We start from the raw sequence: 18,295 nt of genomic DNA on the forward strand, positions 1-18,295 counted from the left end.
CATTTGTATTACACCTCTGCTGATGGGTTAACCTAAGTGAGATACACATCTTATTTTCATAATGGGATGTGAGTCTTAATGCTACAGAACTATACCTCAGTACTATAGGAACAATAGTGTGTTTAAGATGGTAGGCAACATTGAATGGTCACAATTTCAAGTCCTTTGTTACCCCTGAAAAGATGACTTTTGTTCTGCACAAGGTAACTTCCGTGGGAAATGAGTTTGGGATAAACCAAACCTCAAAGTTAAAATAAAATAGTGACACTCTCAGAGTGCAACAGTTTGGGATTATTCTCCTGGAAATAACTTTGCATTGCGGATGTCAGTTGTAGCTGCAGTGAACTCCAGCTCTTGTTTTCTCTTTTGTATCTTGCATAAGTAAGTGTGTTTGGTTTACAACCCTAATTTGCCCAGAACCGCCTCCTTCTGTTGAAAGTTAAAAGTCACAGAACCTGACAATGACTGTACATGCAGCTCCCACCCTGTGTGTGTACAGGGTGTGTAAATCAGAGCAGCTGGAGTCAGGGTTACAATCTGCTGATCAGTGACTATATATTGTGTATATGTTTATGTAGGTAGTTTGTGTACAGCTGGAGAGGTTCCCTCTTGCCAATGTTAGGATTAAAAATATATTAAGGCAACCTCAGGAGCTTGGACTTAAAAACAAACAAAAAAAAGGTAACGGGGAAAAAGAATACTTCACCACACAGGGAAGCTGATGTCTTTTCTTGAAAAGTTTACCACTTCTAAAGTTAACTTCTAAGAAACTGCAGATGCCTGGATAAAACGTGTCTTGGACAACATGCATCAGCCCATATTTTTCTATCAGCATCTCCTACTTGTTGCTTACCTCTCTTGGATTTCCTTGTTGAATCTTTACATTGAGTCAGCTCCATTAGGTAAGGATTTTGTACTTTTTAATCATTTGACAGTGATTTCATGGGTGTATGTTGTGAAGTAAGAGGAACAGCTTGTTTACACGTTCTCTTGAACAATAGCTACAGGGATAGAGTATTTTTTTATACAGTGTATTGAAAATCAGGATGGAAATGAGATCAGAATGTACAATTAACAAATAAAATTGGTTACACAGCAGTAAGTTATGCTGTGGTCTCTGAAGCCTGCTTAGAAGGCACAGTATTTTCTGTTTTTGAGAGTTTGTTCTTTTCTTTTTTGCTTCTTTTTCTTTTTTAAGATTTTTGAGAAAATAGAGGCGTTCTGGAAATGTTTCTCTCTCTCAGCAAGTTTCAGCTGATTTAAACAGTATCAGTTATAGCAAAATACTTAAACAAACCATAAAACAAAAATGTCTCAAGTCAGAATTTGCTTCTCCAAGAGGAGTATATGTTCTATATATTAAAAGCAGAGACATGTTATAGTTCAGTTAATTACACATATAATAATATATGGATATATTGTTTCTGGCAATTAAATGTCACAAGTCATTTTCGGTACTGTACATATTAAATGTGAGCTTTGTTTAACTTACAGTATTCCCAAATAATAGGAAACAGGCTTTGCTAGTTTACTTGTGCAGTTTTATTAATTTACTCAAGTGATATATCAGAGTGACACAGTAATTATACAACAGTAAAATCATGTCAGCCATTACTGAACTATTAGTGTCTGTCAAAATGAGAAAGAAACGTTGGGAAAAGTTAGAAGATAAAAACCTTACAGTGTTATTAGTTGTAGGCAACGCCCAAGTACAGTATGGGACAGCAGTTATCCCTTGCTGAATATATGCTGGGATATTTTATAAAATTTAATTCAGAAAGGGTTTCTGGTGGTTTTAAAAGTGATTATCAGCCAGTACTCATTAGCTTTATAAAGATAAAACAATTTAGAGCATTCTTCATTTGAATATCAAAGGGTCACCTAGTAAGGTTTGCAGGACTAAACACAAGGCAAATGACCTTATCTTCTTTATCTTCAAACAATGCCTTTAATTTCTAAAACCTTTTGAAGGGTTGCCAGTTTTATGGAGTGTAGCAGCTACTTATCTGATAGAAAAAGCTTTTTCATCATGGGGAAATGACCTTTTAACTCCTGGTAACAAAGCAACTGCTTTTCCACTTTGGTTTTGTTATTGAAGGTAATATGCATAGACATACTTATTAAAGTGGGAATACAAAACAAGAATTAGGAAATAGCTTTTTGTCTTTTAGATGATTCAGAGTTTTGTATGTTTTGTTTTTTTCTTCTGAAATTGCTCAAAACAGTTTACATTCTGACAGATTGTGCTGTGACATTATAATGATATTAACAAAGCCAGATGCTGTTTACTTTTATGCTCTGAAAATAACAAATGTACTAATCCCATAAGGATTTCAGTGTGAATAAGGAAAGTCTGACCACACAGTTCTCTGCAGCTGCCTCATTAAGAAGCACAAGAAAAATCTTTTAAAGAGCAAAGAAGAACTCTCTTTATCATCTTCAGGCATATTTGCAGGAACGGTGAAGCCTATAGTCATTAAGGGTAAATTCATTATTTTGGGGTTTCACACCATCCTGTATGTTTGAGGAACATAAAAGGGACACCCATGTGTGTAGCTCCTCTGCTGGAGTATTTTAAGTAAAGCTACCACCACAATAATAAAAGCAACTTAGAGATTCATAGATGTGGGCTTCACAAACTACGTAGAGCTTCATAAACTTTTCTCAGACAACTCTGTAAGACTGTCAAAAGACAGACAGTGACTTAAAGAAGTCTTTTTATGAACATACTGAATGTTGAAATAGGTAGTTATTTATACATTGGCATCAACATGATTTCTTTCCCTTTACAAGCCTTTCATGTAATAGGAGGGCTGTGAAAATTTGGAATTCTTACATGGCCTATATGCAGAGTCAAAAACTAGTACTCAAGATCATGAAATTCATACAAATTAAATTAAAACATTATATATGAATGAGAATCTTAGTGTATTTGAGGCTGAAGGGAGTGAAGAAGAAAGATGCAGTGCAAATTGGACCGGTAACTAGAGAGTATGAAGTGCAACCAAGACAAGCAATTAACTTTGCAAGACAAAAAAGCAATGGCACCATGACTTAAAGAAACAGTTGCTAAGGCAGAAAATAACCTGGCATGTTAAACTACTTGATCTCTCTTTTAATCCTACGAGCTTTAATCTTCCTCTCTCTGAAAAAGTGAAAACCAAAATAAACCAATGCAATTTGCTTTATGCACAGTCACAACAAAAGTAACCCTACGAGTCTGGTCCTGTGACTGCTCCACTATTAGATTAGATCAGATGAAAATGCACAAGGACTATAAACCTTAATACTTCTGGGCAAAACCCAACTACTAACTGCCTAGAGTTAGGAGGAGAGTTTCCTATGGACATATCAGTACGTAACTGTCCACTATTGGAGCATCTACACATACATTTAAGTGCAACTAAATTTAATGCACATTAAGATAATGCACATTAAATGATTATTTTTTTTGCCAGTTGTCTACGCATGCAGATACTTAACACTAAAGTTAGTGCCAAGTCCGTGCAGCCTTGGTATGTGCACCTAGTGGCTGGGCAGACACAGAATGAAAGCTAGTGCTAGGTTGCATCTACACATGCATTAATGCATTTCAACTAATTGCACCTAAATTTGATACCTGCATTTCCACACACATGTAGACGTGCACCCATAATGCATATTAAATTGGGCTAATATGCAGTAATGCATCTCATGTAGATGCATCTTATCGAACTTTTGTATCTTCCTCTTAGGCATCTGGCATTGGCTTCTACCTGATGCAGGACATTAAATGAAGTACATCAAGACTAAAGACATAAACTGATATAAGTGATTGGAAACTGTTTCAAATCTGTAACACAACAGAAGTTCAGCACACATAAATCTCTTTCAAAATGGTCAAAACTGGGTTAAGACAAACCTGGATGGAGAAGTATCAGACTTAACTGACACAGGTTAAATTGGTTTATTGAACTTCTGTCCCAGATCCCCTCCAGATTCAAGTTAATTCACAGTTCCCCAGCAGACCAGGATGCTTTGCATCTCCCCTCCAAGTCCCCACCTCTCAGGGTGGGTAGGCTACCCTTGGCCCAAGCTGTCTGCTCCAACTGAGCAGAGAGGCATGCTCTAGCATCTTGCCACCCCCACCACCTGGGGCTTCTGGCCTGGACCACTGCAGGCATTTGGTTGCATTTCCAGAATTAAAAGTTAATATCTGTTCACTTGCTTATCAGTTTAATCTACACAGCTTGGACTAACCTGTAAAGACTGCATCAATTCAGCCTCGGGCTTTTTGATCATCTGTAGTACTTAGCCCCGTTGTCTATGAGTAAAGCAGTTCTCAGCTCCCTATGTTTTAGTTTCTACCCTCCTTCCTAGCTCTCCTGTTGACATTTGTTATTTCCCTTCTTTGTGCCTTAATTTAAGGTCCAAGCCTCATTTTATGGTCCAAGCCTTAAACTAAATATTCCATACTTATCTGGCAGATATGTGCATCGAGACTATGTGAAAATACAACAGTGTTTAGGAATAGTGGGATAAATGAGCAGTGACAGTTCACAAGGAAAATGGAGCAAAATGTTTTTTGTAACTTATCCAACATTTGTTTGTTCATTTTACAATGTAATAATATTTATATATCTAGTTGGGTTTCCTTTTAAGCAGCATATATGGAAAGTAACTGCCCTGACCTCAGTGGAATTAATTCAATGTACACTTACAGGAAGTAAGGTTGGAATCTGACCTTACATGATTATTATAGGCAGAGCACATAATGAGCCTATAGTAAAGGTGGCATGTTGACTTCTCTTTGCTCATAACCTTTTCGGTCTTCTCTCTGCCTAAAATATGGAACAGTTACTCTCAGTACAGACTAATTGTTTCATAAGAAAGCCAACATGGTGCAGCTGTTTGGAGTAATGAAGAGAGTGGGAAAAATACTCTTTTACATTAAAAAATATTGAGTGACATGTTTGAACAGCTTTAGTATGTCAGTGGTGGATGTTAGAAACTTGAAATTTGGCAGGCAGACAATCCCTAACTCACAGATGTGCCTTTTGATGGCCTGATGAAAATTGATTATGATTTGTTAAAGTTATAGAGATTTACAAAATGCATTTAGTGCAAGAACACTGGACTCTGTGGGCACCTATACATGTACCCGACACCTGCTCTGATGCATGCTAATTAGCACATGTTGGAGCAGACGCAATTAATTGAGTCTGCTGAAGGGTGCTAATTAGCACGCTCCAGCAGCCTTGGGATCACATGTATGCAGCATCCCTGCACTCAAAATGGCAGCAAGGGCTCTTTAACTAAAGCTTACTGAACGAGCTTTAATTAAAGTGTTCTCACCACCATTTTAAAGTGTGGGACACTGAATACACAAGATGCTGTGGGTGCTTTAATTACAGCAGTTTAATTAGAGAGGAAATGGACTAAAACTGGAAATCCAGTTAAGCCTTATGGCTCAGGAAGGCCTTGCAGAATCCAAAAGCACAGCCAACATGAAATATAAATATTGACTTAAGGAAACTTTTCTTTAGATTCTTGCAAAAAGCAAACTTATTTTGATTGTTTAATAAGATTTAATAGGGCATGTGTAAATGAAATGAGGGGTGTGTGTGCACAACATTTTAAAGTGGATTAAATGCTTTTGCACCACTTTAATGATGTTGTTGTTCACATGCATCAGAGGCATATTCCGCATTAATTCCAGCCATTGTAGCACATTCAGCAGCATAATGCACCTTAAATGACTTTGGGGCACAGCAAACTAAAACACCTCTGAGGACTTTTAGTTTGCTGCCTTACAGCTGTGGAAAGAAGCACCAGGCTCTGTGGGGCTCAGGTGCTCTGAAGGCATCCCATGCAGTCAGCCTGGACGAAGCCTGGGAAGGCAGGCTCCACCGAGGTGGGGGAAAAAGTGGCAAGCCTGATCTTTTTTTTTTTTTTTTTTTTTTTTATAACCTTGGAGCCTGCTTTCCTGCATAAGCTGCATGGGGAACCAGTCCTTCCCTTTGTGGCTGCTGTGCCGTCTGGGACCACCCAAACTGGGTCCCCCTGCACCATAGCTCAGCACCACCCACCCCTTGCAGCCCAGGGACCACTCCACCCACTGGCAGCTCACCCTCCACTTCCTGCCACTGGAGAGGCAGCTAAGACATGGGTGTACATGACCCGGGGGGGGGGGTGCTAAAAACCACCACTTCAATTTAGGGTCCCCATGCCGTCTACATATGCCCATAAAGAATCCTTCCTTAGTGCCTCACGAAGACCCTTGAGAAAAATCTCTTCTTAAATAATCTCTGTCCTACAGAAGTTTGAATGACATCCCTGTAGCATTATATTGATCCAGCAAAAAGTTATGCATGTACTTTATTTATACATATAGGGTGTGTGTAGACAAAACAGGGGCCCTAAATTGAAGTGATGGGTTTTAAAAAACACCACTTCAATTTAGGGCTGATTAAACCCCTGTGTCAAGCACACACACCGCTGACTTACCTGCCTCTCTGGCAATGAGGGGAAGGTGAGCTGCCGGCAGGTGAAGTAGTCCCTGGGCTGCAGGGGCGGGGGGGTTGGTGCTTCCCTCTGTGGCAGCAGCACGCCCCCCCAGGCAGCACCTAGCTGCAGGCGGCTGGTTTGGGTGGTTCCAGGGGGCACCGCAGCCACAGAGGGAAGTACTAAATCCCCATGCAGCTCAGGCAGACAGGCAGGCTCCAGGGAGGCAGGGGCGGGGGAGATCAATCAGGCTTACCACTTTTCTTGACCGGAGCCTGCTTTCCTGGGCTGCTTGCCTGGCTGTCTGCAGGGCTTCCTACAGAGCCATGGAGCTGCACAGAGCCTGGTACTTTACTCCGCGGTTTTAGTTTGCTGCACGCCAAGTCATTATGCCACCGAATTTCCTACAGAGGCTAGAATTAATGTGCAATATGCTGCTGATGTGTTCAAACACCAACACCATTAAAGTGGTGCAAAAGCATTTAGCCCGCTTTAAAGTGTCGTGTATACATGCCTCTTGTTTTATCTACACACAGCCATAATTACTTCTAATTAAAGCACCCTAATTTAAACCACTCTAATTAAAGCAGTCTAATTAAAGTGCTCTTTGGAGCTACTCTAATTAAAGCACCCTCCCACCTGCCCCAGAGCACATGGAAAGACACCCTGTAATAGCCTCTATTACCGAGTTTCCAATGTTGTTCTGATCCTACACATAGCTACATAATTAAATTGCTTAGCTGTTTAATACTATATTACAGTAGTAATAGGAATCTCAACCAAAATTAGGAGTGCCCATTTTGTTAGCCATTGTTTATATTGCTCAAAAGAGATAATCCATTCCAAAAACTGCTTTTAGCTTATGTCCACATCCACAATGATAATGCTTAGAACTGAACATATCTAAGTTCCTGTAAATAATTAAGAGTTGCAAGTTCATAGGAGAAATTAGGATCTGACCCTAAATAGACAAGATAAATGACTATAGAAAGGAAATTACTATTACAAATTGGTAACAGGAGTATAGAAGAATTAGACACACAAATAAAGGAAGGCTGCACCAACACCATAAATCCAGTACATGATAGCAGACTTGATTAATCAGTTCTGCCACAGACTTAATGGGCATTTAGAGATGTGTTTCAGGATGTGGTGGGGCGCTTTAATTAGCAAACAGTGCTAATTAAAAGTGCCTGTGTGTCACATGTATCAGCCTCCCAGTGCTGAAAAAATATCAGTGCGGCACTTTGAGCTACAGTTTGTTCAAGCTTGATTAATCAAGTCTGCTGGAGCATGGAAATTAATGTGCTGCAGCAGCCTCCAGCCTCACATGTATCAACATCCTTGCACTGAAAAATGTTGGTGGGGCGCTTTGAACTAAAGCTTGAACAAACTGTAGCTCAAAGTGCGCCACTGCTATTTTTTCAGCACCAGGAGGCTGATACATGTGACACACAGGCACTTTTAATTAGCACGGTTTGCTAATTAAAGTGCCCTACCATGTCCTGAAACACGTCTCTAAATGCCCATTAAGTCTGTGGCAGAACTGAATACTGAAACAAGTACTTTGGAGTTCTAATCTAGTGCCTTAACTACAGGTCCATTCATAACTTAAAATTCTGGAAAACTGTCAAATAAAACAGTTTCACATTCAAGCTTATGTGAACACTGGCATTCTCAACAAGATTTTATAATGAGCAATTATCATTAACTAATATTAATTAATAATGATCATCACTACTTATTAATACTAATCATTAATAAGTATTGCATACTTTGCAAATCGGGCAAATCTTGAAGTCCTTATTCAGTTTTAATTCCCTCTTTTCTAAAATAAAACTTATATTGACTTCAGTAACAAAGAGGATTTAACCATTTTCAAAACAACTACAACAGGATTTTGCACATGACAAATTTTAAAAGAGGATGAGAAGCAAGCTCTTAAAGCTATTCATTTAGGTTTGCATACTTTTCTGTAGAGGTCTGGATTGGTCTAATATCTTCTAGGAATATGTTCCACTGGGACTGTCCTGTTTTATATGATTCATTCTAACTGACTTGTTCCAGAATTATGCCTCTGTCTTGGCAGTTCCTACATGGAGACACAATTGTGAATATAGCTAAGACTTGCCCTGCTGTATAAATGAAAGTTGTTATCATTAACTCTTTGTTGGGAATGGGCTCTATTAGTTAAGTGAGTTCAAGCCAAGGTAAGGCAGCTAATTTATAATGTGAATACTCCTCATCAAATTGTGCATGCTGCAATGCCTAAACATGATGCTATTTTTATTTACAGTGAAATATGAGGAACTGAATTAAATGGAGAAATATTTTTCATATGGACTTGAAATTGCTGTAAAACCATGTTACCACATGAAATGGTTTGTACAGCTTTTTTTGGAGAGAGCTCTGTATGTTAAGCTCTTGGGATATTTATTTAATGAATGTATATACTCATTTGCTTCTTTTTGACACATATTGCTTTGATTATTTTGACACCTATTACTTTGATTGCTGTATTTGGAGTGCATAGAATCCATTGGGAACCACAAGGGAATATTCTACACATTGCAGGAAAAAATTGATTGCCTAATACATTCTAGGAATTGTAGTAGTGTACTCTGTTTCTTCTGTTGTTTTCATTTTAATTCATCGACTGAAAGGCAAGTTTATCTTACTCCTCTATTTTGTTCATATAGCAGCTTCCTTGAGTAGCAATTTATCTGCATACTTCAATGGTATGATGCATCTCCCATGGTAGCTGGAGCATTTTACAACTCAACTGTCTCTTGACAGCTTAGCATGATGACAGTTTCAGTAAATGGCCTCTCATGTAGTATCTTGTTAATGTCTCATCGACTCAGAGATTCTTATTGTACTTTTCAGAAACTGGTGGATACTATAACTTACCCTCTTTATGTTTATAAAGATGACTTAAATATTTTGCCTTTCCTAGATCATAGTATGATTTCCTCTTCATTTTTAAGTGGTTCAAAATGTTAAGCTTTGTCTAGTGTATACAGTGTTCTCAGCAATCAAATATCTACAGAAAATATGCAGGGAACCATATGAATGTTAGTGGAGGGGACATGCAACACTCTAAAATTAGAGCCACTTTAATTGTCCTTGTGAACTGGGAGAGAAAAGTGGGAACTAAAATAGACCATTGCATTCCAGGGATATCTCGCTGTATGCTAACTCCTGTTTGCATTTCATTTCAATTTAAGATCATGATTCAAGAGATGACTCCTGTCCAGAACATCCACAATATTCACATGTAATGTTGGGGAACATGTTCTGTACATGACCCACTAATATATAAAGCATGCGTACCCACTTTAGGCTTCTAATCACCTTCCATAGGAGTTTGGATCCTTCAGCTTCTAGAGGCCTGTTGGAATGACAAAGGATAAAAACATAGCCACCCTCTTACTTAATGACCTAATTAATGTATTGCTATTCAGAATTCAAAATATATATTTTAAATGACAATTTTAAATACTTCAGAAGTACTAGACGGTATTAAGGCAGTCTTGAGATAGACAAATCTGCTATTCATTGACTTGGTCAAGTAACTAAATAAACTCATTTTCACTGACCTGGCAGAAATTATATCAAGAACAACCTCATATTCATGGTGTGTTTAACTACTCCTTCCCTCTTTTCTGTAAATATTTGTTTTACAATCAGCTATGGCTACTTTTTAAAATTATTCGACTGTGGCCACATATAGACATTACATTTTTACCAGTCTAACTGATGGGAAACCAATCTAAACTCATAACACAAGTTCAGCCCACATAGACTGGTCCAAAATGGCAGAACCCAATATAAGATAGACTTGGATCTATGTCCACTCAAACTTAATTATGTTAGAGTGGTGCATCAAAACTTCAGTACCAGTTCCCCTATTGATTCAAGTTAGGTTGCCATCTGCTGGCATCTCACACTTCTTTGTGTCCCCTTGCTAGTTCCCTGTGCCTGGCAACCCAACTGGACTCCATGGGGCTGCGCCCAAGCATATGGGTTCTCCTGGGCTCCATGTCAGTCTGTGTACATCATGAGGTGCTTCATGATACGATGTGGGGGGACAGCCCAGGGACAGGGGTGCCCAGGTGCCAGGACTTATGCACAAGAAAGCAGATGCCTCCTTTCCTCACTTGTGCTGCCTACCTGTAGCCAAACAGACGATGCAGCAGTGAGTTGAGGGCATGATCACCTGTGCCTGGCAGTTAATCACAGGTGGCCTAGGGTTGTGGCTGTACTTGGTTGTCTTCAGCAGCCTGGGGAGCCCATGGGACATGTTGGGAAGCATGCAGGACCACTCCCAACCTGTCTACCTGCTGGCCTTGGCCAATGCAGGCAGCCTGCATGCTGCACCTCCCCCCAAAAGAGCAAATGTTCCTTCTTTTTGCTACTGATCTAACCTATGCTGCTTACAGAAAACCACGCAACTGAGATTGATTTTGCCTTGGGTTTTTTTAATGTCTTTACCTAGCCTGTGACTCAACCTTCCTGCAATAGCATAACACAGGTAATTTGATTCATCAGAGCTACTTTATCATTAGTTCTATTCTCTTCTTAATGGAATAGAGAAAGAATGCGTAAAGATTTATGGTGCCATTTGCACTGCTTCTCCATTAGTTTTAAGATTAGAGTTGACAACAAGGACTCAGATAGTAAGAAATCTAATTAATAGTTTGCTTCCCTTTTTGTAATAAGAAAAAAAAGTGTGAAAGAGACTGTTTATTGAGTTACCTTACATTTACAACTTATCTTCACTATTTGTAGTGTTGATATATGTGGATATTTCATTTTATGAATGCTTATTAAGCAGCAATAAAAAAAAGGTAAAAGAGCTGGCAGACTGTGCCATTCTTGTTCCTTAAGTAGACTGTTTATACATTTATGATTCTCTTGGCACATCCCAATAAGGTTTTATTTGTTTTAGATGGAATTAACAAAACAGCCTCTGGCAATTAGGCATCCAAGTTCCATTGGATTTCAACCAGATTTCGGCTCCTAAGCTCCCTTGATATTCTCAGCATTTATGTCTAAAATAGGAGGCCTCTTTATTTCAAATAATTTTCCAGTTCATGACCTAGTGAGCCTCTGAGGACCTTCTTCTATAACTATCCAGCCATACATTCTATTTTCCTGGGCTAGTCATTTTAACTGAGCCTCTAGTTCAGATCTCTGGTGAGCAACACCAAATAATTGTCATTATAAAAGCTGTAGTGGTTTATGTTATTCCAAGACTGGAATAAAGGATTAAGACATAGGAGGCTGCATTTCACTGACCCACTAATATGCACCTTAGTTACATTACAAAAGGCCAAAGAGTTTAGGCATCTGAAAGCACTTGCTTGGTGGCCTCTTGCATAAGCTATATCTCACTCAAGATTTTCATTAATGCATTTGACTTTGTCATTGTATTTCCCTTGCAATGCAGGTAGTTTTGACATAAATCACCCTCACCTCTACCCTCCACCTCTTCTTTCTTTTCCATCTCTTCTCATTATGATGATAATAATTGCTATTTTAGTTATGAAAATCGTCCACAGGCTTCACTAGTTCCTGCTACATCCCATTTCCTCAATTAATTAACATTTCTTGTTCTGTTTGCTTATTACCTATACTCCTTCCATGGGTGCATAGACACTTTAGGTCATTAATACATTTCTGAGAATATGATACATCTGCTGATTCAAAACAACTCCATCTTATGTTTTAGGGCTGAGCTTGCAGAGTACTCTTGGAGAATATCAAGTACCCTTGTCAGTAGGTGACAAAAATTTGATGGAAATGGACTGAAACTGGAAAACCAGTTAAATCTTACAGCTCAGGAAGGCCTTGTAGAATCCAAAAGCACAGGCAACATGATATATATGTATTAACTGAAGGAAACTTTTCTTTGGATGCATGCAAAAAGCAAACTTATTTTGATTGTTTTAATAAGGTTTAATAAAGAATCCTTCCTTGGTGTCTCACCAGGACCCTTGTGAAGAATCTCTTCATAAATAATCTCTGCCCAAAGAAGTCTGAGTGACATCCCTGCAGCATTATCCTGATCCAGCAAAAAGTTGTGCGTGTGCTTTATTTATACTTATAATTACTTCCATTGCCTTCCATGAAACTAGTCACAAACAAAAAAATTAGGAACTTGCAGACGGATTTTTACGATTGCTGCCTGGTAGTACCATAACTGAACATACACAACAGCACAGAATGCATCACCTTGTGGCACTGATGACACCATTAGGCTCTCAATTTTTTATACCAGAAATCTTCTAGAATGGAAATTTCATAGGAAAGTCTTTTAAAAGTTATGAATACAAACAATCCATTACACTAAATGTAAAACATTAATAGATTTTAAGAATTTTAAGGCTATAGTGATTACCAGGGATTCTAGTTTACCATGCAAAAACAAAAAAATCCCCATTTAAAAACCACAAAAATCCACGTTTCCTCAACCTACTGAAACTATGGCAGTGGTGGCACCCCACAATGAGTGGTGCCCTTTCAACTTTCTCTTATTTTCACTGTGGTTTTTGCCTCTTGGCCAACCAGCAGCGGAGGGAGGAAGACATAAAAAATTGAGGCAAAAATAAAAGAGAGTTGAAATGGCACCGCTCACTGAAGGACGCCTCCATGCTTTCAGTAGGCCACAGAAAAACATGGATTTTTCTGCACTTTTCTATGGCAAACAGAAAACTAGGATCCCTGGTGATCATTTTCACAATACAAGACATTGAGCTTCTCTGGGATTGAGCTAGAAGACCTACCTTCCCACCTCATTATAATTTTCAAGATTTCAAATTTTTTTTTTTCTATGTCAGGTCAAAACTGAGAGTTTTTTTATGTTTTTATGAAAAACCAAAAAGAGTATAACTCTGTGGTAGCCCAGGGGCCAATGGTTTGGTCATTCACTTGAGACATAGAATACAGAGGCATTTGTATCCCAAATGACTGCCCTATTGACCACTCTAAACTGAAGCTCTCAAAATCTTCTGTCAGGGATGCTAAATTGATAATCAAACACTTATTAAATAACTTGAACCTTTTATTCCATGTGCTAGGTAAGTACTCTAACTAGTGAGCTGTTGTGGGATTACTAATATCCAAACTGGGCTATAAATTCAGTCATTCTCTTGCCCAATTAAGATTTTTTAATACAAAATAGCTCCATCAAGAGAATGGAGTGTGTGTGTACGTGTGCACATGTAGGTGTGTGTGTGCGCGCGCGTGCGTGCGTTTGTCTGTAATAGAGGAGGAATGTTTGACTAGGTAATTCCATCTGGGAGGTTCAAAACTTTCCCAAAAATGTTTTATAAAAATTAGCACGTTCCATGTTCCCAAAAAAACTTCAGGTTCAACAAATCAGCATTTAAAATTTCTAATCAGCTGTAAGCTGGACTATTTTTAGAAGGAATAAGTAGACTGTCCCAGTGGAATGGAAACAAGAGGACAGAAGACTGCTCCCACAGCAGGCCCTGAAAACAGGGCAATCTTACCTTTTTCAGGGAGAGAAGGGACAGATGAGCTATGCTGGGATGGAGCACCCACATGGTTCATCAGCTGCTTTTATCTCCAACTGAAAGCAGTGCAGGTGGGTGATGTCACTGGGGAATGCCACCTGGCAAAAATAAAAGCCAGCAGCAAAGAAACAGCTCAGGAGGAGGCACTGCGGGAGCAGACAGTGAGAGTGTCTCCCACACCAGGCAAGAATGCCACTGGTAGCCACTGAGAGACCCCAGGGCAGACCCATTGGAAGGGTCCACGAACAGTTAGAGATGAGGATGTCATGGAGGGACTATGGAGCTGCAGACACTGAAACTGTGAGTGGGGAAGAGCTAAGACTCCACTTCCCTTCTTTTTTTTCTGTTTAAGTTGTTCTTTTATGGATCTCCCTAAAGAGCCCTAAGAAAGTGATTAGGGTCAAGGGTGATGCTCAGAGGATAGAAGCAGCTGAGACAGCACTGCATGTGGCAGTGCAGCCAGGGAGATCCGGCATAGCTACAGGGACAGTCGGACATCCCAAAGAAACCAAGGACAGAACAAGATCACTAGGAACCCTGTGGAAAGTGGGGGCCCAGGAGGCAACCTCGGACGGTGAGCCAACTGACCATCAAGTGACTGTCTTAAGGGCTGGCTCATGGCTGGGGTGTAGGGGAAGTGGATCCCCACCACTTAAGGGAAAACCAAAGTCATGGCAGGAGAGTTTCAGGGGTTTCCTCAGGGGGAACATGAGCCGTCACCAAGATCACAGGAACCAACGCTGCAGCCAACCTTGGGCACGTGCTCCAAGGTGGCAAGGGAACACCTATATGAGTTCAGGTGGGCACACAGACAATGGTAGGGACAATGGCACTCTATATGTGATGCTACGTCATCATAGCAACACACTACAGTAATGTAGCATCCATGGGTGTCTACACATAACCAGCAGCTACTTTGCCATAGCAGTGCACTCCCCTCTTATAGTGGTGAAGTAGCTGCTAAAAATAACCATGCACCATGCTTATGAGCAGTTCCTGCATCATGCTTTAGTACTTCCAGAAGGGAGTACTAAATCACAGTGCAGTAACAATGTTGTTGTATTGCAACATGTAGATGCACCCATCAATAATAGCATTATCTGTTTCCAGGTCACTACCAACTCAAAATCATGTTATTCTGAATGCTAATGGACTAATGTTTGACAAGATTAGCGCAAGACAGTATAGTGCTTAGTGCCTGCTAGAGATCATTGAATCACACTAGGGAACCGGATGCCTATTAAGCTATTATCTAAAGCATGTAGGGAGAGGAAACTGATATCATGACTGACTCTGGAAGAAGTGCTGTTTTTGCCATGGTATTATTCTGTGCACTTTGAATTCATTTCTTGCCAAGATAGGTGAAATTTTGACTCCTATGGGTGTTGGTTAGGATTTGATTGAGGTAGGAGCCCTCTCTCTTGGTCAGGGCTCAAGCAATGGTGACTAGTGTTGCAATTTTTTGACAAGCTGGAACACAAAATTTCTAGTGGAACATGGTTTGGGTCAAGAATGCAGGGTTATTACTTCCTCTCAATAGCAACTTCACTTTCTGTCCTAAAGTGTTTTCTACTGTCAAAATGCACTTGGCAGTATTAAACATATTACATTTTTATTTTTAAATTTCAGTAGAAATTATTTATCTATATAGGGTTTGTTGGTATGGGTTTTTTTTTTTTGGCTGTATAGCTTATTTTCTGGAGCATTGTTTTTTGTGGGGAAGGAGGTTTGTAATTGCATTCTGGGTTTCATTTGAACAAAAGGCAAGATCAGTATTATATCCTAAAGTCCTTCATTAACTATAACTAATCAGATTACATAGTAGGGGAAAAAGCATACATAACAAGACACTGAAGAATATGGTTTTACCTGCCTGGGTAGGAGGATGACCTAACAGAAAGCATGCAGGTCTTTCCAAGCCTATTTCAATATAAGCATAATATAAGCATCCCTGCAAGCAGTAGCCGTGGCTATGATAAGCATAAAACAAAACTTAGAATATATATTTCTTATTTTTTACTTTTCATTCTTGCTGGATGACTTATTCTTAGCCTTCATTTAAAGTCAGACTGATCAAGCACTGTTCAGGCAAAAGGAAATTTTGCCTTTGTTCACTTCTGAACATGAATAAAGAAATTGCTCTGTACATGTAGCATAAAAAGGTGGTGTCCAGGGCAGGAGCTTTGGCTACTGCATTTGGGAACAGGACACAAAAATAGCCACTGCCACAACTGGCAGCTGAACACAGCACTGCTGCCAGGAGAATGGCAGGTAACGCTGCCTCGTGCCACCTCTTCAGAGCAGAAATTCTGCTCTGTCTTGACCTAACAGAACTGGGCCAGATTCATTCTCAGATTGTCTATGGATAATCCACATCCATTAAATTACGTTGGGTGCATCCATGCTAGTTTACTATGAAGTAGATTAATTAGCTCCACAGTAAATGTTGTACCTCTACACATGTGCCTCTATTAGGCTGGCGTAAACTAATTAACTGCAGCAGAGTAGTACTTGTAAATACATGCTGCTGACCTCTAATACTTTGTCACTCTGAGACTGGGAGGAAAAGTAAAACCAACAAGTATTTGCTTTCTGAATTTTGAATAATACTTTAAGAAAATTTAATCAGTTTTACTTTGCTGCTAGCACAAGTGAAAAGGGGAGGGGAGGGGACAAGAATAAGCACTGAAATTCTGGAGAGGATTAAACGGATTTTGCAAGCTAACACCACTTGAAATCAGAAAACTAGTAGCATAGCATTGTATATGGACCTTTCACAGGATGATGGACCAACCATTGTTTCATGCGTTGGACCACAACAGTTAGATCTTTATGTGATGCTCAGTGCTGCTGCTGTTGCAAAATTCTCCAAACACATTGAGCTTCCTGGGTAAACCCTTCAAAACATCCCTGCTACAACTTGAGTTCCAACCTACCAAAACCTGTAGGTTGCTATGTCTTTCCTTGTAACAAACAACCCCCGCCCCCCCACTACCCAAAAAACCTAAAAACTAAACAAAATAGAGAAGAGGAAAAACATTTGTATGGATGTACATGAGAGTCTGGTTGTTTGGGGCTGGAGGTTGCCAGCACATGGCCCGCTGTTAGGACATGGCTTTCACTTCCAGTCTAACATGTAGCCTCCCATGTGTTGTAATCATTCAGATGTCATGCTTGTTAAACTAGTCTCCTACTATTTGTCTGGCAAACTGCTTCAGGAGCAGGATTTGCCTCTCCTGTTGTGGTCTTCCTGGTGGTGATTGCCTTCCTGATGGCCACCCATATTCCTTGCTGCATCTAACTGACCTCTGGTTAACTGATGGTTGAGACCTAATCCTAGGCATCTGGGTGCTACTCTCTTCTGTCCCTGAATACTGGTTCCATGATATTGCTGTTCCACAACTGTCTATGATTTTTCTCAGCTTCTTCATAGGATTTGGCCCAACAACAGGTTGGACAGTGGCCTTTTGCCAGTTGTATGTGGTTGCTGGATGGTTGAACCAAGATTGTTTCCCCTATGTGGAGAAGCCCCGGGTTTCTAGCTCCTCTACAGTAATATGCTGATTGTTTTTATGTTCTCTTTGAAGCCTCTGTTCCTTGTCTGCTTTCCCTCCATCCAGTTGCAGCAGGCTGCCCCTCATGGGAAATAATATCCTGGCTCTTCTCCTCATCAGTGTCTGGACTGGGCTGTGGTATTCTGGGGAAAGGGGTATTGTGCTCATCCAACAAAGCCAGATAAGGATCATAACCAGTCCCTTTTGCCCTTTCCATGAGTCTTTTGACTATCTTGACAGATGAGTCTGCCTTCTTATTGCTCCTGTGGAAGCCATCTTGTGCTCAAATTCCTATTTTGTACTAAATCTTTTGAAATTCTCTTCTGTATATTATGATCCATTATCTGAAAACAAGGTATTGGGATTGCCATACCTGGCAAAGTGTGCCTTCAACTTCCTGATTACTTTTCTTGAGTGTCCTCTAGATAGTCCACCTCCCAAAAAATTGGACTAATAATCTACTGTTTCTATCATTGAACACAAACAGGTACAAACCTCTTCCCAAGGTTGTGTTGGGATCTCATGAGGTCACAGGATCTCCTTCTGTTGTCTTCTATCCATGCTCTTTGCATAACTCACAGTGCTCCACATATGTCCTCATCTGGGAATTCATCCCTGGCTAGTAGACATGCTGTTGAGCTCAACACAGGGATGCCCCTATTCCCAGGTGCAAAGTATGTATTCTTTTCATAATATCACATCATAAATTGGTTATTG

General features: G+C 39.9%; 1 protein-coding gene across 4 annotated transcripts in view; it reads left to right on the forward strand.

Moving 5' to 3' along the window:
• Nucleotides 1–481: 481 nt before the first annotated feature.
• The window catches only part of LOC149867628 (von Willebrand factor D and EGF domain-containing protein-like), a 350,434-nt gene continuing 332,620 nt past the window's right edge, over nt 482–18,295 (forward strand). For all 4 annotated transcript variants that reach the window (XM_090045830.1, XM_090045828.1, XM_090045829.1 and 1 more), the window contains exon 1: nt 482–902. In XM_090045830.1, coding sequence (XP_089901956.1) covers nt 806–902 — 97 coding nt within the window. In that variant the 5' untranslated portion in view covers nt 482–805. The remainder of the gene's footprint in view (nt 903–18,295) is intronic.

This window comes from Crocodylus siamensis, chromosome 4 (genome assembly GCF_052110815.1).
Source record: "Crocodylus siamensis isolate JL-2025a chromosome 4, ASM5211081v1, whole genome shotgun sequence".
In the NCBI taxonomy this organism is placed as follows: Eukaryota; Metazoa; Chordata; order Crocodylia; family Crocodylidae; genus Crocodylus; species Crocodylus siamensis.